This window comes from Chinchilla lanigera, unplaced genomic scaffold, assembly GCF_000276665.1.
Source record: "Chinchilla lanigera isolate Chin_1 unplaced genomic scaffold, ChiLan1.0 scaffold00002, whole genome shotgun sequence".
Classification (NCBI taxonomy): Eukaryota; Metazoa; Chordata; class Mammalia; order Rodentia; family Chinchillidae; genus Chinchilla; species Chinchilla lanigera.
The window spans coordinates 25,983,626-26,007,725 of NW_004955403.1; the positions used below are offsets into that span (position 1 = coordinate 25,983,626).

Consider the following 24,100-nt stretch of genomic DNA (forward strand, 5'->3'; position numbering starts at 1 on the left):
AGAAGTACTGCTTGCTAGATTATTTTACCTGTGTTTCGGGAATAATGGGACTGTCTTCGGGAGAAGATCTGAAAAAGGTAGATAAAGGTGATGACACAATGATAGGGTTTGGCCTCACAAACCCACTCAGATCACAGCTGGGAATGTCATTCTCTTCTTTCTTCATGACGAGGGTATCCATCACGTAAAAGACATTCCACGGAATCCACACAGTATGGTACTGCGTGAGGAACGGGGATCGTTCAAATACCAAAGTGAGAGAAGCTCCACCATTTGCCACCAAATCAAACCTAAGAAAAAGCAAAGATATACTTAGTGAATTATCTGGAATGCATATAAGTACAAATATTCACCTCCTCGAACTGACATACTTTATAAAGAAAATCAACTTCCCTATCTTTCACACAAAATATTTTGAAGTCTACTGAAATGTTAAAAGAATTATACAATGAATGCTCATATCTGTTTATATACTTTTAATCTGTGATAAACATTTCCCCAAATTTGCTTTTTATCTACTCTTTGGAACCATCTGAGTTTAAATTGTAGATATTATGAAATATTACCCCGAAATACATCAACATGCATCTTGTAAGACAAAGAACATCCTCTAAAAACCCCCACAATATTATATCATGCCTTAGAAAATGAAATCAATTTTTAAAGGGGTAGATGAGTACATGACTCTAAATCTCTGCCTGATGTACTGTCCCAGGTGTGTGGAGTTGTTGCCTTTCTATTACAAAAGACAATAAAACATGATGGGTGATGAAAGAATGTCTAAATTTATATTTAAAATACTCCAAACATAGTGTGATGAGACTAACTCACATTCCATCCTGGCGGGTAATAGTATATCCATATTCTGGGTAATGGAAAAACGAGACATTTACTCCAATAAGTGGAGTTCCATCAGCAGTTAGTACTTGGCCTCTGATGACAGACGCAAGGCTGTGGAAAAGTACAAGAATTTAAATGAACATCTGTCTTCTCAGTCCAACATTATCATGATTTATAGATAATTCAACATAAGGATAAAATACCACTATCAGATACAATCAAGCATTATTCAAAAAACAAGACCTGAAACACTCTCAAGACAATGCCCCTTTTAATGCACTGTAATTTACATCCTCTGAATGCCTTGTATTTATCCTGGATTTTAAATTTGTTGCAATCTGTTTTTTGGAGAGTTATCAAGGCCAATAACTTAGAGATGAATTTTTAAAGTTATAAACTTCTGGCTTTTTTGTAAGTCATATATATGACTTACATGAAGAAAAGTATGCTTTTCAGTTAATTCTGAGGCATTCTGTAAATCTACAGGGACCAAGAAGTATAAGATTTAAGGGGGCAATAAGGAACATTTGTGCAACAACTTTTAATCAACTGCTGGGTCTAACTGCATCAATGCTGTTAAATTACTGCAGACCCAGGAGTTCTAGTGTAAATCATCTTCTTTTGCCCAGTGAGACATGAGACACCTGCTTTCACTTACTGGTTTATTTTCAGGTCATTACTGCTTTGTAAAGTACCAGCCAACCAGCTTATGCAATCTCCCTGCCATGCCTTTAGCAGTTCCATTACATTAATTCATAATTTATACTATTTAGTGAGCTCAGCTAAAAAAGTGCACTTCTGTTTTGCCTTTTGGGGTCTTTTCATCGCTTCTTTTGAAATGTTTCCAACTGTGCTAAAAAAAATCAACTAGTTAAATGAAGATTTATTGACTCCTTAATGGAATGTTCTGTTATGTCTCAGGTATTGAAATTGACAAAATATGTGGACTGTGTCAAAAATGCTTGAAATGAGAAGTTGGGTGAAGAATTTGCAGGAAGATGAAAAACTGTATTAAAGAAAAGAACTTCCCTCAAAAACACACTCATCAGCATTTCACATGCAGTGCAAAGAACTGTTGATTATGCCCTTACAAGTTTATATAAAGAAAAGATGTATTAACCTTTTATTGAAAGGACTTTCTCCAGGTATAACATGGGTGCTCTCAGATCCAATAAGAAAACTGATTCGATCATAGAAAGATTTGGCAGCTTGTTGAGATGGTGATTGCAAGCTTTGGCTAATGATATCCTGAGGATCAGGCAAGCCACGACAGTAGGGCTGATTTTGGCAGGAACTCTGTAAGCAGCAATCAGGATCCATACAGTCAATGAGTCCATCTGTAGAGAGAAGAGGGAACCAGTGAGAGGATTCTCCTCTTTATGCTATGATCTAAAATAAGTTTGGTTTGATTGATTGCTTCCCTCCCTACTCCCTACCTGATAGTAATTTCTATGAAGCGCAAATTTGAAACCAAATGAAATATAATACTTGCATCTGTTTTCATAAAGAGTAAATATTTGGATTGGACACTGCTGAAAATACTCATATAATGCTTACTCTGAGTAAGGCATTAAAAGATATTGATTAGAAAAACCTATTAGAATGAAGGAATATAGATTAGTTGCAAATAAACTCAAGCCTTCTTCATTTTAGAAATGCACTAGGAGTTAACAGCATATATGGTAAATGAATAGGCACCCCCATAGGGTTACTACCCAAAAATTTAGAAAAGATCAGAATATGAAATTCAGTAAAGAGAAATAAATACAAGTCAATATAAAATGGATGAAATTATCCAACCATCTTTCAAAGAAACAGCTCTTCTACAGAAATGAGAATATGTTTCTGATGAAATTAAAGCATTTCACAAATTTTAAATAGAAACCTGAGCTCTTTCTATGCCTCCCCTCAAGTGCAGGTATTAATTAAACATGTGACAAGTATAAATTAACCATAATATTGGTAATTATAGGAAATCCATCATGAAAAACTGAAGTGCAGAATTGGTGACTTAAAAGAAGTAACAGAATTTGATAACGCTTTCTCCAGCAAGTACAAAAGGAACTACACTCAGTGGCTCACATAGGTAGTTACACAAGGTATAAAGGCATTTTGGTCAACAATGGGCTGCATATCAGTCAGTGGTCTCATAAGACTATAAAGGAGCTGAAAAACTCCTAATGCCCAGACCATAGCCACCACAATGTCATAGTGCAGTGCATGACTCACATGTTTGTGGTGATACTGGTCTAAGCAAACCTATGGCACTGCCAGTCATAAAAATGCAACCTATACATTTATGTACAGTACATTATACTTAACAATGGTAAATGATTGTTACAGGCTTATGCATTCACTATAAAACATCTTTTGTCATTATTTTACACTGTATTACATCTACTTATATAAAGAAAAGGTTCACCTTAATTCAGAATACCATGTTATGCTGGCAACAGCCTCCTGCATCCCATGGTTACCATCTCTCTTGATTTTATCAAGCAGTTATATTGAACGACTCACCTATACCATGTAGGTTTGTGTAAGACACCATGGCGTTTGCACAGTCACAAAATCACCTAGTGACACAGTTCTTAGAATGCATCCCCATCACTAAGTGATGTGGAACTGTGCTTAGTTTGAAACATCACTAGTCCACTAGTGGATGAGTGTGTCAGGTTATAACAGTGTGATGGCATCATTCGTTCAGGCCATTATTCACTGACCAGTTGAATACACACATTTTGATCCATTTGGTAATTACATTTCTCAGCATAGATTAATAAAGACAATAGTTTCTCAAGATTTTAATCACTCTCGACAAGACTTTTAAAAACTTTAAAACTGAGAAGATAGTCTTAAAATCTTCAAACTTAAGTAACAGGTCTTAGTGTGACCCCATTATGGTAAGCTCAACTGAAATATCAAAACGATCTATAGATCATATTTACAAGTTTTTTAACATAATTTTTATTTTTAAAAAACCGTACTAGCCTTATTTGTGTTAGGCCACCTTTTTTTGTTTTTTATTTTGTAGTGGACATGAATGAACTATATCCCCAGCCTGCTTTTTATTTTTAGACTGGATCTTGCTAAGTTTGCCAGGCTTGGCTTGAACTTTCGATCCTCCTGTCTCAGTCTTCCAGACTGCTGGGATTACAGATGTGCACGATCACAGTTAGTTTAGGCCATGGTTATTCACAGAATTTTAGCTTGCCCCTGCATTATCTGACAGTAAATTGAGATGAAAGAAAATAGGCTGTTGGATTAAACTGTCAGTCTAGAAAGTAGGTCAACAACAAAATAAGTAAGGAAAGAAACAAGAGAAAAGGCCTGGTCACTGCCTGTAAGTCATTTTGCCCACATGTAAGACAATGTAGTAAACAGTTATTGTGTTCCAACACCCATCTCCCATTCTTTGGGAGTATTCATTTCAGTATTCATCCCTCCCGAACTTGCAGCCTATGGGAAAATTCCCTTTCAGATTTGGTTCAGAAATGAACAGGTAACCTAATGTATGCAACCAGGGTAATTTTCAGGAGCTATCTGAAAAGGGACACTGTCTCTGCCACCCCCACCCTCACTGGGCTCAAACTGTGAGGCTGTGAGGCTGGGGTTGCTACAGCCATCTTGCTGCTACTGTAGAACCTGTCTAGAAATCAAGCCATCCCAGAAAAAACAGAAGCAGGAGGCTGATTAAAACCAATAGGTCATCCTTGGAGTTTTTCCAACAAGCTGCCCTTGACCTTCTGGGCTTTCCAGTTATAGAAGCTAAGGCAATCCTTTTCCCCTTAAGCCTGTTTGGGTTGAATTTTCTGACACTTAAAAACTAGAAAAAAAAACCTTAGCTGGTCCTTAGCTGGAGACAGGAATTAAAAATCTCTTCATTATTTTCTTATATTTGGGGGTGGGGTTAACAAATAAATACTTGAATAAAATTTAAAATGCTGGACTCTTTTTTATATAATAATATTTTCAATGCTTTTGTTACCAAAATTTTTATATTCATGAAACATGAGTCAAAATTTCTAATGTGAATACATATTTTTTCCATATCATAGCTTCCATTTTCATGTAGTTGTCTTATGTTCCTAAAATGACAAGTTGTTAATTATTTGAAGCTACATACTTATTCCTTTGAGAAAAATCTAAAATCATGTGTAGGAAAATAAAAAAAAAGCGAGCTTTCAAATTTCATATAAATTTATCAAGATATTACCTTCTTAGACTAAAGGCCAGGAAGATGAAAAATGTGTAAATATTTCTCAATATTTCTAGTGGAAGAAAGATGAAACTATGCTACTGCCTTATTTAGCATGAGAATATATTATAATAATAATGTAAAACATTGTGGTTTTTTCTCTACTTTTCTTGAACTAGAAACATTAAGATTCAAGTTTCTAAAGTAGTAAAATACTAATCTATTGCCTCAATGCCATTTATGGTCTCAAAATATTTTTTAAAAATTTCCAATCCTTTCAGTAGCAATTTACCATTACTTTCAAGTTTTTTGAGGAATTTTTAATATATGTTTTACAACATATTTCACTTAGCAGTTCTTACTCAGTGGATTTAGAATGGATACACATGGGAGAGTAATTAAAGACAAATTTCGTGTAGGTTTTCCCCTTACTCTCATTCTTTAACATACACAAAATCCAGGCAAAGGGAAAATATCTCCAAATAGTATATTAACCTGGAAAATTAAGGGTTAATTGCTCCTCCCCACAACACCACTTCTATAGTGCCTTCCCTTAGGCAATATATGGTACTGTTGCCAAAAAACGAATTCTCAAATTTAGTCATTCATCTTTGTTAGTTTATAAAAAGCAAATGTACATCTGGCATGTAGTCTGTAGGTCATAAAGCTGCTCGAGATTGACACCTTCTGAACTAATCAGTTGGAAATGCATTTTTACAAGCCTCTCTGCTAACATCAATCAGAAAAAGAATCTCATTTTCAACAGCCAAGATGCAGGGACATAGTTTGTTATTTTTCTGCAGAGTTTATCAGTAACTTGCCCAAGCAAGTGACGGATGGTTATGAATCTGGCTTCCTATAACGCCAGAAAACATTTTTCATTCTTTGTCTGAGCTCATACAGCAGCAGATAGGGCTATCTGCTACAACTAAGTTGATTACCCACTTGCCCAAGTGTATAGTGTAGCAAAATTGTCTTCCTGGAATAGCCTTTCAAAATCATTGAGATTCCATTTTAGTCTCAGGAATGTTGTGTTGGCTTACATTTATATTGGCATAGAAGCCATGTCTAATATCGTTAATCATAAAAAATCTAAACGGATTCAGAAAGGTTCAAAAACCCACTAAATAACAACTTCAATTATTAGTTAAGAGCCTTTCTTCAGTTTAGGCTTTGCAATACAAGTGGTACTCTGATGTAAAACAGATAATATAGCTTATGCAATCATCTACTCAATCCTTAATATTTTTCAAGTTATCTATTCTGTCCATATTTTTAAACATGTTCTTGTCTTTCATAAGGCATTTTCATGGTCTTTTACAGTGATTGGCAAACATTTTCTAACAGGCCAGTGACTACTTTATGCTTTGTGACATAATTTCTGTTGGCAACTCTTCAACTCTGCCTTTATAGTGCTAGAGGAGCTTTGTAACTCATGTAATTGAATCCATGTGACTGCGTTCCAATAAAACTTTATTTACAAAAGCCAATTTTGGCTCAGGGCCAATTCCTGGTCTTCCTTTAAAGTTTCTACCCTATTCCATTTGTATTATTCTTTACATCACTCGATGTATTTTCTGTAAAATTTAAATACACATTTGGTCAGATTTTTTTTTGTCAGATTATTAAAACTGTGACTTTAAGTCTTTTCCTGGGTAACCTTCTATGTTGGCTTTGCCCCAGTTATCAAAACTCAATTTCTTCTTTCAAGCAGCTATAGGTATTTTAATACATTCTTAAAACTTTTTACTGATCAGATAAAAATGCATGTACTTTCTTTTAATGAATTTTCTTTTTTCCTCAAGATAATTAATGTCTACTACCTTGGACTACGGTATTTGGGCAGGTGCTGTGCCGCTGAGCTACATCTCTGGCCCAGACTATGGTATTTGGAAGCCCCCAAATCCCATCAAGTTCCAGGTTAGAGTTAGAAATTCTGATGCAGCATTTTATTTGCGGATTGCAGAATTTTAATGGCGTGCAGGTATGCCTTTCATTATTCTTTTCAGTCATCATTTTGTAATATTCTTGGAGTTTATTTACGTGCTTGTGAACTGGGATCATGTTTGGTTTTGGTATATGCTTGGTCAGTCTGCATCACATGCTTTTGGTGGTTTTAGTCCCTGTGTTCATATAATTTCAGTGCTACTGACTTCAGGTTGATCATTCTCCTGCACTACAAATGCATATATTGCCATCTAGATATTTCCACTTGGATGTTACACAAGCATTTAAAACTCAACCCAGCTAACTCGACGATATAGCTCAGTGGTACATTGCCTGCCTGGCAAGTGCAAAGTCGAGAGTTCAATTCCCAGAATCTAAAATAGAAGAAAATAAAATGAAATAAAGTAAAATAAAACTTAACACAGCTAAACCACAACATTTATGACCTCCTACAAACATTTTGCTTCTCCAGTATTTTCCTATTTCAATGCATGGATCCACCATTCACCCATTGCATTTCTATATCCAAGTAGAAACCTGAAGGTCATCCCGGACTTCTCTTCTCCCTTCCTTTTTTTCTGCACCTAGTCAATCTCTAGCTCTAGTTCCTTCTTTTCTTCACGTCAAATATTCCTTGGATCAGTTTCTTTCTATTTCTCTGAAACTACCTTCAAGCCACCTTGGTCATATTTTGAGAAGATTTTAACAATAGCTTGGTTTCCTAGGTTCCAGTCTTGTCCAACAATCCATTCTGTATACTTGAGGCAGAGTAATCTTTTTTATTATTTCTTTAAGAGTAGGGAGAACTTATTGAGAGAAAGATAGCTTCTGTCTAAGAGAGACAGCAAAGAGGCCTGGAAAGTGGGTTGTCCCCCAAGTAATCTTTATAGAAATCAAATTTGGTCACTCCTCTTGCTAAAGTACTCCCTTCGTGGTCTCCAGTGTCTTCTGAATGAAATCAGAAATTCCTACCATTGCTTACAAGACCTTTCCTGTTGATTGTTTTCTTCGCCTGGAGATCTCTAACTTTCTCTCTTATTCTCTACCATCATCCTCAATTTAAACCCTCAACTCCGACAATTCCCTCATTAAACTCCTTGAGTTTAATCTGGTTCACAGTTGTATCTTCAGGGGCTGGGGATTTAGCTCAGCAGCAAAGCACTTGCCTGGCAAGTGCAAGGTCGTGAGTTCGATTCCTGGTACCGGAAGAAAAGACAAAAAAAAAAAACAAAAACAAAAACACAGTTGTATCTTCAGCACCTAGAACACATCTTGGCTCCAAGGAGGCATTTAACACATTTGTAGAACAAAGGAAAGCAATGAATAAATTCCTGGTAAATGTGAGATCTAAATGAGTCAAAATGATGCCCTAGAAGCATATTAGAAACACTTGCTGGTTTTATAATCCTTTCTCTACCCTCAAACACTATATGATCTTCAAATTCCTGCTTCTTTTTTACTCCAGCAGGTACTTTAAAATGTGCTTCATTAATTAGACACTAAACACCTACAGAATTGTAAAAAGTACTGAAAGAAGTTATGCACAATACTATACACATAATATACATGATCTTACAAAGACCTTTGCAAACACACAACCTACACTTCATGAATGGAAATCTAGACATCAGAAAAGTTTTCCTCATATTAATCTAAAAAACTTCTGCATGATGAAAAACTCCATAAATTACAAAGTTAAAAGGTAAGTGAAAATCTGAGATAAAAATATCTACAACATGCCTAAAAAATAATATCTAGACTATATCAAGGAGTCCTAAGTATTAAAGAAAAATCATCAAAACAACTCCATAAAAAACACTGGGTCAGAAAAATAAATAAGCAATTAACAAAAAAGCAAATGAAAACAAAAATACAAATCGCTGAGAAATAAATACAAGGATCATCAACCAAGGACTGGGAATATAGCTCAGTAGTACAATGTTTGCCTAACACGTGTAAGACCCTGGGTTGGATCCCAACACAGCAGGAAAAAAAAAATCCCATAAATCTAACTAGTAATTAGTGGAATGCAAATTAAAACAATAAAAATGGGTTATTTTCCTCATAGAGAAAAATTCATATTTTTTTATTTTGTTGAACAATTTTGTTTATGTAGAATCATTATATGCAGACTACGAACATGGGAACAATAAACAAGTTCCTAATGATGAAATGTGCAGTGGTTGAAATCTACTTGCTAGGCATTCTGGCAGTAGCTATCAAAATAAAAATTACAATACCCCTTTCTCCAAAAACTTACTCCTAAAAATCTATCCTAAGGAAATACTTATTTACTTACACAAAGACTTATATGAAGATAGACACCTAAAAATTCACTACATGTTTTTCTAAATGCTGAGTTTAAAAAAAAAAGAAACAACTATATTATTATTAATGTAGTAGCAATAAAATTAATTACTACATCTTTGTTTTTATTATGAAGAACTAAATAAAGCCTGTATGTATTGGTATGAAAAAATCTGTAAGGTACATTCTTTGGAAGAATTAAATTTAGAATAGTACTTGTCCATTTCAATTAAAAAACATAAAAGTGTACATAAATTCAATGAAAGTGTAGAAAATGCCCACCAAGTTGTGGATGGTGACTAGTTCTTTCAACAAAAGAAATGAAGTATTTATGTCATGTAATTATGAGTAACACTTGTGCTGCTGACACAGGGTTCTTACCCTGAGGATACGTGTAACAGAGGTCTGAGCCTAGAGAGGCGCTGTGCAGTGCCTATTTCCATGTTCTGAAGCTGAAGCCACAGCAAGTGGGTGTAAAATACACGAGAGATTTTTAGCTTCAGTGTGTATGGCTCTGATTTTCCTGTCCTTCTAAAACTCCTTGGGTCTTAGCAGGAAGTTACTGGGATCTTTGCTTCTGAGACCACAAGCTAGATTTCTTTTTCCCAGAAGGGAAAAATGCTGTAAAAAATTCAGTGGATAGCAAAAGGGTTCAGAGCAGCCTGTCTTTCCTTAGAGTAGGATACAACAGTCTTCAAACTAATAGTAATTTTCTCCCAAATAATTATCAGAATAACGTATTTTAGTGACTGGAGACTCCGAGTGCCACTCTATTTCTGATAATATCTAGATTTTTGGGGGGAGGCACTTAAGATCTTATAATTTTTTTTTTAAAACCATTTATCTCTCTCTTCCCACTGCTAGTGCCTGTAATATATTTAACTTTTATTTTTAAATTCAGTTTGCTAAAAACCAAACAAACCGAAAAAAAAAAACTAAATTCAGTTTGCTTCTCCTGTTGTCAAGTGAAAAGGCTGCAATTTGGCGGGAAAGGAGAATACAGAGAACAGAAAACCCCACTGAAGTTGATACTGTAGGTAGAGTACGTTGCTTGATTATACTAAAACTAAATGCTATTAAGAGCCAATAATATTCTGAGAGTAGAATCTGTTTTGCTGCCCACTCAGTATCCATACCCTTTTCCTCTGGTGACAGTGGTTTAATTTTCCTTTGGTAATTTATTTCAGGCCATTTAGAGTAAGGCTCAGTCCCAATCCAGGCCTCACAGAATCATAAAAAGGTCTCTTTTCTGTGGTGGCACTGTTATGCTAGTGGAATATAAACCCAGAACTGGTGGTGGCTGTTTTGGAGGAAGAAATGGCTTGAGAATGGTTCCAACACAGAAAAAAGCAGTCATCAGAAGAATAAACCCAGGCTTGTGGGTTATTGTTTGAGCACATAGATGCAGCTGTGCCTGAAATTTTCAGTAATATAAACTATTTATTTTTTGTAAAGGTATGGGATCCTTTGAGTTGACTTTCTCTCATGTCTGACCAGGGTCTTCCCTGATAAGAATGACTGTACAGAACCTGGAGAACAGAAAAGATTTTCTTGTTGAGGCCAAGTGGAAGCTGAGGTGGGGTGCACTGTGAGACAGCGGATACCCATGCAGATTGCTGTCTGAAGAAGGAACTCACGAACTAAACAGCGAATCCTTAACGTTCTCTATCACCTTTCTCTTCTCTGACATTAGCAACATCATAACCACAATGAGTTTTGGGACAGAAATAAGAAATGGATCCATGTAGCAGGGTACTGACTTTATAGGTTTAAGTTGGACCAGCACAAGAAATATTTATGAGTCATGTTGAGGCATGAACTGTTGATCATTTGCTCTGAAAGCTTTCTCAACTAGGACAGGGCAGCAACTAGCTGCTCCCTGAGGATCTAAGTGTCCCATTTGGATGTGTCATCCAGAACTCTACTCCAGTGACCATTTGTTTTTGACTTCCACTGTGTGATTTATAAACCCACTGTTCCATTGCCGGCCTTTGTTTAAATGATCTGCTGCGAAGGCCTCTGTCTTACACCTGGAGCTGGATTTGAGAAGTAGATCAGCTTTGCTGATTTCAGAGTGGTAGTCTTAGGGAACATATTATGGGTAAAAGACTGTCAGCTCTGAAAATCGTTATCTAGTGTATATGATATGGTAGCTATTTGAGCCTTACAGAAACAGCAGGTTTACTTCTTCTGAATGCACAGGGGTTGAAGGAGTGGCCAAGGACGAATTGCTCCAATCTAGTTTATTAACAGTCCATTTCTGCCATTCCTCATGAAGAATTCCTTTCTAAGGCTGCCTTTTCCTTAGGTATTGCAGAAAGACAAAGAAGGGAGAGAAAATTATTAAGGGCAGAGACAGATGCTCGTTTAGTGAGATGCAGATTTTTGAGGATCTTTAGAATTATACGAAAACAGTGGAGCAAACTTGATTGGAAAAAGGAAAGTCTGTTTTGGAGTAGAAGGAAAAGGCCTCGTCTAACCATCTTTTCCAAAATTTCTTGATATATCTTCTGCACTTCTGGGATTGGTAAACTGATTTTTCTTTCACAAAGATTGTAGTGCTCAAACTGGACTACAGTGAAGTTCCTCAAACTAGACTACAGCACATGTTCATATCAAATGCTTAACTTCTGATGAGGGTCACATCGAATTCACCATTTTTTTCTCCTTGGTTACTTTATCTGCTAAATTAAGTTACTTAGTTACTTTCTTGCTAATTCACCATTCTGACACCAAAGTTAGTTTTCAAAATGGTTCCGTACCCCTACAGTAACTATATGTCCTAGAATTTTGGGTATGGTCCTAATTTTAAGCCTTCTATTTTACTGTCTTAATATCACGATTGACATTATGTGTCTCAATTTGGGATTTGGTCTGGAAACTATTGCCTCTATGTACATGGCTCATGTGTAAGTTCAAAGAACACTTTAGTTTGGGTTACAGGGCACATAGGTTACAATCTCAGGATAAAATGAAATTCTTGGAAGATCAACAAAATTAGGTTAGGGACAGGCATGCAAATTATGTGAGATAAGTAGAGAATTCACAGGAGGTCTTCTATCAGCTCAGATTTCCCCTTAGAGAGGGAAGCCTAGAGATAGCACAGTTTCATGCTAATAAGAATAAACAAAGGGGAATGAGGCCAATTCACAGTTGATAAATTTTGAGGATAAGGAAAAACTGCCTTGCTGATAACAATACTAAAGAGTTGATTAGCCCCTAAATTACTCTGCCTTGTCTCTACTGACTTGGCCCAGCACTTGCTTCCCTCTGAGAGGATGTAGAACCTCCTCAATGTAATCTCCTTTCAGAAGAAAATCTGAAATACATGATCAAGGAGAAAGTTACCCTCCTCCTCCCCAAGCAATACAAAAAATGGAGGAGGGGCTCTCCCGGGAAAGTGAGGAGGGAAGTTACCATCTGGGCTGTGGTTCAGAGAGGGTTGATGCTGCCATCTCTATAAGCATGTGGTGAGAGCAGTAGTCTGGTATCATTAGCAGGGAAGAGTGATGAGGGTTAGAGCCATCCTGAATCCATCAGGGGATCAGGGCAGAATCAGTGGCTCAAGATTCTTGATAGGAAAATAGGGAAGATGGTGAACAGTCTGCTAGAGAGTGACGGGCAGAACTGCAGCTCCTTGCTGGGCAGAAAAGACACAAATGGCGTTTGGTTGGAGAATGGCTGAAGACCTGGCTAGCGTGTGTGTGGGGGTATTGGGGCGGGGGAGATGCGGGGTTAGCTCTGTCACTGTTTCCTGGAGAACAGGGGTCAGGCCCACCCTAGAGGCCACGGTGAAAAGGCTGCTGGGTCTTCTCTGACAACTTTCGATGGCTTCCTATTACATAAGATGAGCACTCTGAAAGCTAAAGGGAAACCAAATTAATAGTGGCAGCTCCTTACAGCACGCCATGTGCCCAGTACCATGCTCTGTACTTTGCACATGTTTTGTCACTGCATCCTTTTACAAAGTCTTTCACTGCACTCTATGGAGGAGGCAACTGAAATTTAAAGAGACTATGAATCTTGTTTAAGTTCACATAATCATTTCATGGAGCGTCTGCCTTCAAAACCTGCATTCGAGCCAAACGTGTGTCCCTGAGACCCTTCCAAATGAGAGGTGGGGTGGAGGACAGGAGACGGAAGCACATGCTAAGCTACACAGTGGGTGACTATAGAGGCTAGACAGCAAATAAATTCTTCTTAAAAACTTACTCCTAAACATATGCCAAAAATTGAACAGCTGTCAGGGGCAACTACTCCATTATCAACTCACTCTTTATTCTCTGAAATTAAAATACAACAGCATGGGGGATGTGCTCAAAGGGGAGAATAATTATCTTAGCTGAAACCTTCAGCTGGGTGGAATATCAACATCTCCTTAACAAGGTGTAAAGTTACAGATGAAAAGATACTGGAGTACAGCTTCAAGGGGATTGTTCTCTGTTACTGTTTCATTTTTCCCATCTATGACTTTCAACAGCAGAGTGTGGAAAGTGCCTTGCATCTTTTGGAATGTTTAGTTATTAAAATACTGCTGTAGAGCTCCCAATTCACAGAGCCCTAAATATAAAAATGGAGAAGGCTATTCACCTGGGGGTTAGGGAAAGGAGAACAATGGACATTATACAGACGCTTCCTTACCTTGCCTTTTTCCCTGAATGATAATCATCTTGCATTTGTTTCAGGCAAAATAGGGAGCAAAATCATTCCATCAGCACTCATATATTTTTCAATCAATGTAATCTATGGGGATCGGATTGTTTTTGGCATCAGATAACTATGTATTCACTGTAACTTATGAACCTGGGCTCCGGCACACGCTAGTTTTCATGCTCAGCATCTCTTACCTCCTTCATTGTCCTTGCTGTCTGTGCAGAGAGTCTCCATGGCTACATCGCAGCCTGCACCTCTCCACCCTGGCTGGCAAACACAATGCCAGCCGTTTTGGTCCAGTGTACATCTCCCATTGCTGTTGCACAGACCAGGACAACCCTCTGTCAAGACAAAGAAGGAAGACACCAGTGATTTGAGTATTGAAAGATTTTTCCACCCAAAATAAACAAATACAGGACACTTAGTGGGAACAGGCCTTTATAAACAGCACAAATACTGTAATTGCACATGGATAGAAACAGCAACATTATCTAAGGAATCTAATTCTTATCCAAGTGGCATCTTTGATTGGCCTGATCCTTGAGACACCACTTACCTGTGCAGGACAGTAATATATGCAACGGTCCACTAAATTGCGGCAGGCCAGACAAAATTAACTTATTTTTTTTTTTTCCTTTAGCAAAGCAACAAGGTCTATTGTGAGGCGTGAAAAAGCATCTCAAGAAAATAATTTTAGAATCCCTCATCTAGATTGCAAATCTGTTGTGAACACTGCTGTCACTTCTTAGGACATGCTTCCTTACAGCACCTTGTTGCTTTAAAAAAATTCCCTCTAAATTTAAGAGCATGAAAGCGTATGAGAGTTTATGAATGATGTCAAAAGAGATCATTAATTTTACCTGGCCTCAGAGTTGCCAAATATTCATGTGAAATTACAGTGCATTAAATAATTGCACAAAGTATAGGCCAGTATCAATGACTATACTTTATGCCAAGAGTACATTCCTTTTCACAGAATAAGCAAAGCCCAGGAAATAGTGAAGCAGCTTAGCATCTATTCTAACAAACATTAGGATTCAGGCTGCATACGGATGGGACAGGACCAACAGGATTTCCAACTAAATGTAATAGCTGTGCATATTTGATTACTTAGGACGGACAAAATGAAATACTATAAGGACCACAATAAAACATTGATAGACTGAACAAAAACACGGTAGTGACGTGCTTCAAGACAGATAGCGAAGAGTGATATTTTGTGACAATCTCCCTAAGGCTTTTATGCTGTTACCTTTATATCCTATCTTGTCTGCTTTTATGGGCAAGGAGGGAAAATTTGGGAAACAATTAAAATAATTTAATATATCCAAAATCTATAATTGTTTCAGTCTAACATGACATTGAAAAAAACCATTTTGCCATTTCCTACTGATGATATCTGGCATGCAGCCAACATGATCTGTTTATGAGGATGACACTAGGTAAATTCTAGAGTTCTTGTTTATGAGTGTGACATGACACTAACAGAAGCGAGATATAAGTGCTCTAAAATTCTAAGAATAGCTGGTTATTAATCTGATCTCTTTGGACAGAGTAATTTCTAATTTAGTGTAGAGATATTATAATAAAAATACTTGCTGTAGCAAGTAGGGTTTGTTACAGTTTCTTATCATTAGAACGCTCCTCTTGTTTTGGTGACAAAATTTAAGAGAACAATCTATTTAAAGATGTTTAAGTCTATAATAAAAGAATTGTTCAGGAATCGGTTTCCCCTCCTCCACCATGGAACTTGAAAATGAAATGTCTCAAAGAGACGGTCTGTCTCTTAAGATTAGAGTTAACAGAAAGAAGAATATTTTGACAGTCTCTGTGGCAGACATAACGAAATTAGACTTATGGATGCCATCAGGTCAGGATGAGATTAATTTTGCTGCTTCTTTCCTTTCAGACAATTTACCTCTGTATTTATGGATTTTTCAATATATCAAAGGTGAATTTTCCTTATGGATGTCTTTTTTTGTTTTATTTTAATGAAACAGGGAGCTATAATTGCCCCACTGACAGAGTGCAGCAGCTGACTGCATGCACAAAGGGTTATTATATGAAAGCCTGGATATTGCCATGAATATTTTCATATTCTAATGAAAGGCACAAACAAGGAATAGAAAATAGGTACTCTGAGGAGAAAGGGAAAGGGAATTTTCTCTTATGAAAAAAATTTTCACCTATTTCTGTGATAACTGAAGACATAAGAATCTGCTGTTTTCTGCATGTTATTTATTCTGATTTAAAAGAATGTAGGATATTTTAGGTATTTAAAAAAGATAACAAAATAAATTATGTATTACAAATATTTTGAAACATTTAGAAAAATCCAAAGAAGTTTCTATATGAGGATAAATGAGATTTCACTCAACATATATTAACCAGAATCTTCTATAGGTTAACAATTTCTTATTCTGTGTTGAATGTCTATGATTCTTTAATTTAGAATTTAAAGCTCATGGGCTGAATTGCCAACAATGAAGTTCTTGAAGCAAACAAAAAACAGCAAATGTTCTGTAATCTTCAGTTTTTGGTGCTAGTGAAAATTAATGCTTTTACATAGGAATGAGATCTGTGATAACTCAAAATTATAAAAATGAGACACAGACATTTAAGTCTCAATACTTCAAATCCAAGGCATTTCACATAATGTAAGCCTGAGTCATAATTTACAATAATATGCATGAAAAACAGTTTATTGTCATACCTAGTACAATCTGATACACAGTTATATATAGATATATATATGTAGATATGTCAACAAAGAGCAAATATACAGTACCTTTAACTATCTTATCCAAATAGTGAGCTTGGGAAATTAAAAAGAAAAAAGAACAGACAAACATTTCAGAAGTGTCACAATGGGACAGGGAAATTTTCAGAATTTACATGCAAATCAAGTAGCTGCAGCTGACGTAAGACTCACACCACATGACAGAGATGCACTTTGTATCTTCTAAAAATACAGTATATTCATGTCTTACTAAATGTAGTCATGATTTCAGGAAATACTCAGCATTTTTAAGAAAAATCTCAAGGTAAACTAGGAACTCCTACTCACAGATTCTTTGTGATGCACTCTATCCTCACTCCTTTTAAGATTTTAACTAGAAAAACTGGAATCAGTGCTTTATTTCCAATAATCTTGAAGTCTTACAACTATGAGATCTACAAATAATCAAACTTTAATAATAAAAAGCAGAAAAAAGCAGAGAAAAAAATTAATAATCCTTGAGCAAATGTAACATCTTCATATTATATTTGAAAAAGGCATGTATAAGTTGTGTAGAGAATGATTCCCCAGTAGCCCTTTGCTCAAAGGCAGACCGGTAGCATACGTGACACGTGCAGTCTGCTAGGCAGTGGGGGGTATCCTGAAGTCCTCTTTCTCTTTGGGACTCACCCTGAAACAGGTTTGGTTCCTCTCAAAAGGTTTGCAGGTGCAGTCAGAGTTAAGGCTGCATCTTTTGCTGCACCTGTACCTGCTCCTGCCCATTTATCTTCCAATGAGGCTACAATTAGGCTACACCTTTTCTCTTGACAGAGACATAAATGCTTCTCTCCTCTCTCTGCAGAGACCTAATATATTCTTAATAAGCCTCAAATCTTCCTGTTTTGTCAAAATTCATGAATCTTTAATGATCTAAAATTGCTTTGCAAAGATGCTTATGTTGATTATTTTTTATTACTGATATATGCAAGTGGTAGCAGAACTTTTATGAGACACTCAGATTGGTTGCATGTCATGTATGTAAATAAAAACATGAATGGTTTTGACACATCTGTACTGTGTACATAAAAGTATTCTTCATTTTGTCACAGGATTCCATCACAGGCTTCTCAGCTGCCTTTAAAGATAAACACGTTTACAGCTAATTGACAATAATCTATAAGAGAAATTAAGGTGAATGAAGTTATACTGTTATATACTACTCTACAGTTATTCTTTAATAAAAATAATTTATCTTTTAAACATAAAAATAAAAATATATCATTCCATAGCATTAGTCATATAATTTCTTAATAATTCCTTCTAAACATTATAGACTCTAGTACAGCCATATAATAGCTCATTTTATGATTTGAACCTAACAAAGTGATGCTAAAATTTCAGTAGTTACAGATTCAGACAAGGTAATACTTCTGAGGAAATTCTTAGTTTATAAAAATGACAATGTTGGCGAGTACATCTTTTGCCTTTATACCCGGTCCACTTCAGTTAATACAGCCACATAGAGAGCACAATGAATTAATAATACAGATTAGTATTTTTAAGGGAGGACTAAATTATTTCTAATTAGCCAATGCCATTATTTTAGCAAACCAGGATCAATTTATGAAAACATTGGACTGATTTGCAAGTGAAGATAGGTTTGCGACTGGGCCAAAAGAATGCCAAGGGGGGCTGAAATTGGAAAATACATTTAAAAGATACAGCAAAGCAAACAATGTAACACTGTAAATATTAAAGCCATTTAACACAAGACTTACAGAAAGCTAAAAACCAACCACAAAATATCTGTATTAAGAAAAAGATGCACGATTTATCATTTACATTTTATTTCAGAGAATAATGGTCATAGTTTAAAATTGAGAGAGAAAAGGGAAAAGTCTACAACATATATTTTAGCTGTGAAGAGTAAAATTTCTGACAGTATCATAGAGGCCTGGTTCTAAATTATGAAGAAATTACAGAAGCTGTCAATATATAAGGCCGAAATAATTATTAAAAGTAATAATTGCAACAATAAAAAATCATTATAAAAGCAACAATAGGAAATATTCAGAAAAATGTAGGCATGTGGTAAGAAGTCATTAGGAATAATAATCATAAAAATAATGTAGTATAGTTAAAAATTAATATACCTAACAATTGCTGAAATAAAAATTAAGATGCAGAAAAATTACCTTGAAAACCAATGAGTATGTTCTGATATTTAAAAAGTCATACCTATTATATGTACTAAATTTTAAATTATATAGGAAAAAACTCTTATAAAAATGGGTGTTAGACATATAAAATAGAGTCCTTTAAAACAAATTCTCTGGCTAAAGGTTGTATTCCTAAGACACTTTTCCTGGGATTTTAATTATTTAAGAATACCCACAGAAACAGTGACATATTACCACATTTCCTGGAAGCTGATGATTCTGAAATCTTTTTGGGGTCTCATATTTGAGAAAACCAGTGAAAAGTTTAGATTCTGTTCCCAGAGAAATTCACATGTGCTCAAAAATACAAATCTGCTGTTGATTTTAGATTTCCTATGAGCCTTTATTCTATATATCTTATATGACACATGCCTAATGTATTAATGATCCCCAAATTTCTAGTGCACACCTCTTTTTCCTTGTTCAGAACAATCCCAGGACACTCATGAAGTACCCTGACCCCAGCCTCACTTCTTGAAGACAATAGTACTAACCAGTCAAAGTGCTTTACCTTATTCTTTCATTCAATCATCACCACGACCCTCTGATGTAAATACAACTGAGACAGTAAACACAGATGAGGAAAATGAGAACCGGAAATCTTAGGTAATTTGTGCAAAGTCACAAGCTAGCAATCTAGACTGTCTGGGTTTAGAGCTTGCTCTTAACAATTATGTCATGATGGAGTCTCTTGGTGATTTAGAAGCAATTTCTGTTTCAGTAGGAAAAAAAAAACCTCATGAAAGAGACTCAGAAGTACTACGTGATCCTTGATCTAACACAAATCTTTCCTCAAAGCCATAGGGTAGTACCACATTCTTTAAATCTCTTCTACATGGTTTCCTTGGGAAATTGCAAAGTAGGTGTACTTTAAATGCCACAACATTTCTTTTAAAGGCCACGGCCAGTTCTTTGCTTTAACTGCTTCTCTCACAAAAAACATTCAGATCACAGTCATCCCTGGGACCTAGCAAACAAACAACTGTTCAAGTGTCAAGTCTATGCACTAGGGGTCCCTGGTCCACTTGCTGGCACAGGTGGAAAAGACAGGGAAATTTTGGATGTTGGAGAAAAGATTGGGCTCATCAAAAATATTTTTATTATAGAATCAGTCCATTAATTTTTAGTATTAGCAAAGCAAAGTATTGGTGCCATATCCTTTGTAGATACCCTTCCTCTAGCTTTTTGGTTGTTTTTTCTTTTTTTGTCCTTTGAGACAGGGTTTCACTATGCAGTTCAGGTTGGCCTTGAACTCATGACAATTCTCCTGCCTCAGCAGCCTGAATGCTGGGGTGATAGGCTTGCTTCCTCTAGATGTATCTATTTAAAATGAAATTTTTCTTTGTAAGCTGCCCTTTGAGTTTTGAGGAAGATGGCAGAGATAAACTCAAACCATTATTTGCCCTAATCTTCACCCCTTAGAAATGGATGTGGGCTCTGAGGCCCCTTAGGAGGGCACTTTCTTACAGACAGTTCTTTTGTAGCATATTTAAATCCTAACATATAGAAAAGGGAGGAACTGTATCGCTTTGAAAATTCTACCTGCATGCTGATGCCTCATCGCTTATCTCTCAAAGTTAAGTGTGGCCCTCCTCCCTCCATTTCCTCTGTTATTTTACTTTTTCTGTTCTCCCCATGAATACTTCTCACAGTTGAAGTCTCAGAGTATATACATCAGGGTGCACATAAAAGAGAAGAATCAAGAATTAGGTTTGCTCGATCCGTTACAGCTAAGAGATGCTATGAAAATTCACGGCTTCAAAAAAGAAAGGAAGGGGAAAAAAGAAAAGAAATATGTGTCTGAATGTATAAATCTTCCCCACAGAACTGCGAACCCCATGGGGTGCTCATCACTGTTCTATCGCTAGGTTCACAGGGGAGGCTTACTATCTATTATATAAAATAACCAAATGCACTTTACATGATGGTCTTAGTATCTTCTACATGCATCTACAATTTTTGAAGTAATTATCTGACATACCACCTTTTCAGAAGGAAGTGACAGTGGGCAATACTCAATGATGGTATTTCCCCTCTCTTTCATCCATGTGTTCCTGTCTTCTACCCTAACCCACTAAGCAAACCATATTCCTAATATTACCATTAACTGCTACTGACCACGTGTGAAACCTATGCTAAGGATTCAACATAAATTAGCTCACAGAATTTTCATCTTCCTGTGAAATAACAGGTGCCAGTAATGTCTTTCCCATTTCACAAATAAAGAAATTGAGGCATAGGAAATTCAATAATTTTCTTAAGATAAAAATTCTGGTGAGCCGCAAAGACAAAATCCCACCCAGGTAGTCTGATGCTAAAGCCTCATTCTTAATAAATGAGTTGTACTGATAGCTGAGAAAGACCAGAACGATGCACAGGTATGAAGCAAACCAGAAGCAGCATGTGTTTTTGGATTGGTCAAGGAATTTACTTGGATGAAAAAATTAGATAAAAAAGTGAAAATTCTTAGTTCAACATTTGCAGTGGTAGAGAGAAATCAGAAAGTAAGAGTAAAATGCAGACTAATTTGAAATATTAAACTTGTTGACCAAGCCTCATACATAAGAACACTTTAAATAAACTAAAGAAAGCTTTATGATAAGAACTGCTGAACCATGTTCTAAAGCACAAAGTTTGGAAAACCAGTAGGCAGGGAAGTAACATTAGGGATAAAACCTGAAAAAATGAAAACAAGTGAGTTAACAACAACAACAAAGAACAAAGAACAGAGCAGCTGAACTGATGTATAAATGTTATGCAAGGAATATTTGCTGAGTAGTTGTTCCAAGGAAGGCTGCTCATTAAAAAAAGAGGCCAGAGGAGTATATGAGGCTGTTTTGGGAGGAACTGGGATATTTGAAGGTCTACATGGAATAACATTAATTCCAAATTTGCTTTCATTTCACTGGCAAACTGATTCTGGGAGTCAGATGCACCACCGTTGTGCCACGAGGTCTTGGCAAACTGATTCCTATAAACACTGAGAAGAAACAAAGGCAAACCACGTTGGTTATATATACATTAAGCAGCTCAACAGGGAAAAGAGAAATGTTTGTGTGTGCATAGTTGCTGATGTGTATGGTTATGAATTGTTCACATTGTTCCTGGGGTCGACAATGTGCTTGGTTGGAGCATATTAAACAGCACAGTATTTTCACCGGGCTACTGAACTGACTCTTGGGTATAGTGTAGACATAGGCAAATAACACAGAGTCTACAATGCTGGAAATATTTTTTACTTTAATTACAACAATAAAATCTTAGAAGCCCAACTTCAGAAAAGGATAATTCAATCAGATGAGTACATAATAAAATAAAGACATATACTTCACTATGACTATTATTGCAAAGTCCTTGGAGTAGAGGACAGGTTTTTATTTAGCATTATGTTTCATATTTTATAACATAGACTTTAAAAAATGATCCACATTAGTATCTCATTAAAGTTGTAAGTAAGTATCATTCCTAGATTATTCAGTCCTTGTAGGATGACAGAAAAGCTGCCGTCTGCAAATAAGTACATATTAAGTCCATTTATTCCAATCAGCAACTGTTTAAATCAGTGTGCAGGCTGCATACCCATTGATTTGATGTTCCTTAATGGGTACCCAACTGCACTGTAATGATTACCACACATCAGAAAGGATTATGGCAATGACACAATTTTAAATACATAAAACAATTTTATATTCTTCAGACTTTACTCAGGTCCTTTAAAGTATGTTCTTCCACACACAGAATTTTCATCCTAAGATTAGAGTGGAACATTTAAAATATTCTATCCCATTTAAGAAAGTCAGTTAATTTGAATTTTAACAGCTACTAAGTGAGATGGTGTCAATAAAGAAAAACTGTGTGTGCGTAGACATGTGGTTTCTTAAAAGAGTATTTGTTCCCCTAAATACTTTTTAAAAACCTACTTCAAATAAATTATGTTCAAAAGTTTACGTATTTTATTCTTTTTTCGTTTAGGAAATTTGGTGTAGAAATTATCTGTATACATATATTACTTCTTACATGTAACAAACTACCTAAGCAAAATACTATATTTCAGTTTGGAACATTATTTATACCAAGACATCCCAAAAGAGCAAAATAATAGCTTTTTTCTGATTTAAGTCAGTCCAGAAAAATCCAGATTCCTTGGAAAAAATGCTTTGGGATAAACTATATTTTATAATATTAGCATTACTAAAAAAGTACCATTATAAGCTGCAGTGCTTTGTAGACAATAGTAAACTACAGTATAATATACATATACTAAAAATATACATATATATTATATACGCAATATATATATACTTTATATAGTATATATATAATATATATAGTATATTGTAGACAACTGTATTTGGTATTTTACTTTGGTTTATGATTTCATCTTTTCTCGTGGGCTATACATTCACAATGGGATAACAGAGGTGCATTCAAAATGCAGACAGTAGAGTCAGTGATTTAGGCATGTTCATTACCTGGCAAAATTGATGCCTATTGTTTAGCACGTGATGTATGAATTTTATAACAGCTTATACAGACAGCATGATTTCATCCATGGGATCACATACATAAACATATTAGTAACACATATCTCTTGGTTTTTACTTCTTGTTTGAGTTTATTGAATAACAAAGGACATATTTTAGGATTTTGTAGATTTAAAGAATATCAGTCATTAGTATTCTCACTTAGAAATGAGAATAGGGTGAGGGATATAGCTCATCAGCACAGTGCCTGCCTGACAAGCACAAGGTCCTGAGTTTGATTCCCAATACCAAAAAAAAAAAAAATCTAGAAACAAAACTACCCAGAGACAGCTGTTAACAATAAATACAATTTATCAATATGGGGCTGGCAATACAACTCAGTGGTAGAGTACACGTTTAGTATACCCATGACCCTAAGTTTAAGTTTCAGCACTAAATGAATAAATAAATAAATAATACAGTTCTACATATATATGTAGACATATCTGTTCTGTGTATATCTACATACATGCCTAATATTCTTACCTTAAATGATTATTTGAACATTTGAGATTTTCAAACAGTGACAATAGCGTCTCTGTGGTGTTAACAATTCCATCACAGTAAATTATAACAATGACCTACTGATTTGGTCAATGAGTATAATTTCTAATTTATAATCCTTATTTTTATCTATTAATATTTAAGAAAAAATTTATAGGATAAAACATAAATAAGTATGTAAAATATAATG

The 24,100-nt window shown here is 35.7% G+C and overlaps 1 protein-coding gene across 2 annotated transcripts in view; it reads right to left on the reverse strand.

Annotated features, from left to right (window-relative positions):
- Tenm3 (teneurin transmembrane protein 3) overlaps positions 1 to 24,100 on the reverse strand; it is a 613,899-nt gene that overhangs the window by 62,707 nt on the left and 527,092 nt on the right. The window contains exons 13-17 of one of the 2 annotated variants that reach the window (XM_013513152.1): positions 16,734 to 16,760; positions 14,140 to 14,286; positions 1,961 to 2,177; positions 832 to 951; positions 29 to 290 (exon numbers count right to left, since the gene is read on the reverse strand). In XM_013513152.1, the coding sequence (XP_013368606.1) occupies positions 29 to 290; positions 832 to 951; positions 1,961 to 2,177; positions 14,140 to 14,286; positions 16,734 to 16,760 (773 nt within the window). The remainder of the gene's footprint in view (positions 1 to 28; positions 291 to 831; positions 952 to 1,960; positions 2,178 to 14,139; positions 14,287 to 16,733; positions 16,761 to 24,100) is intronic. The other variant, XM_013513154.1, reaches the window with a different exon arrangement.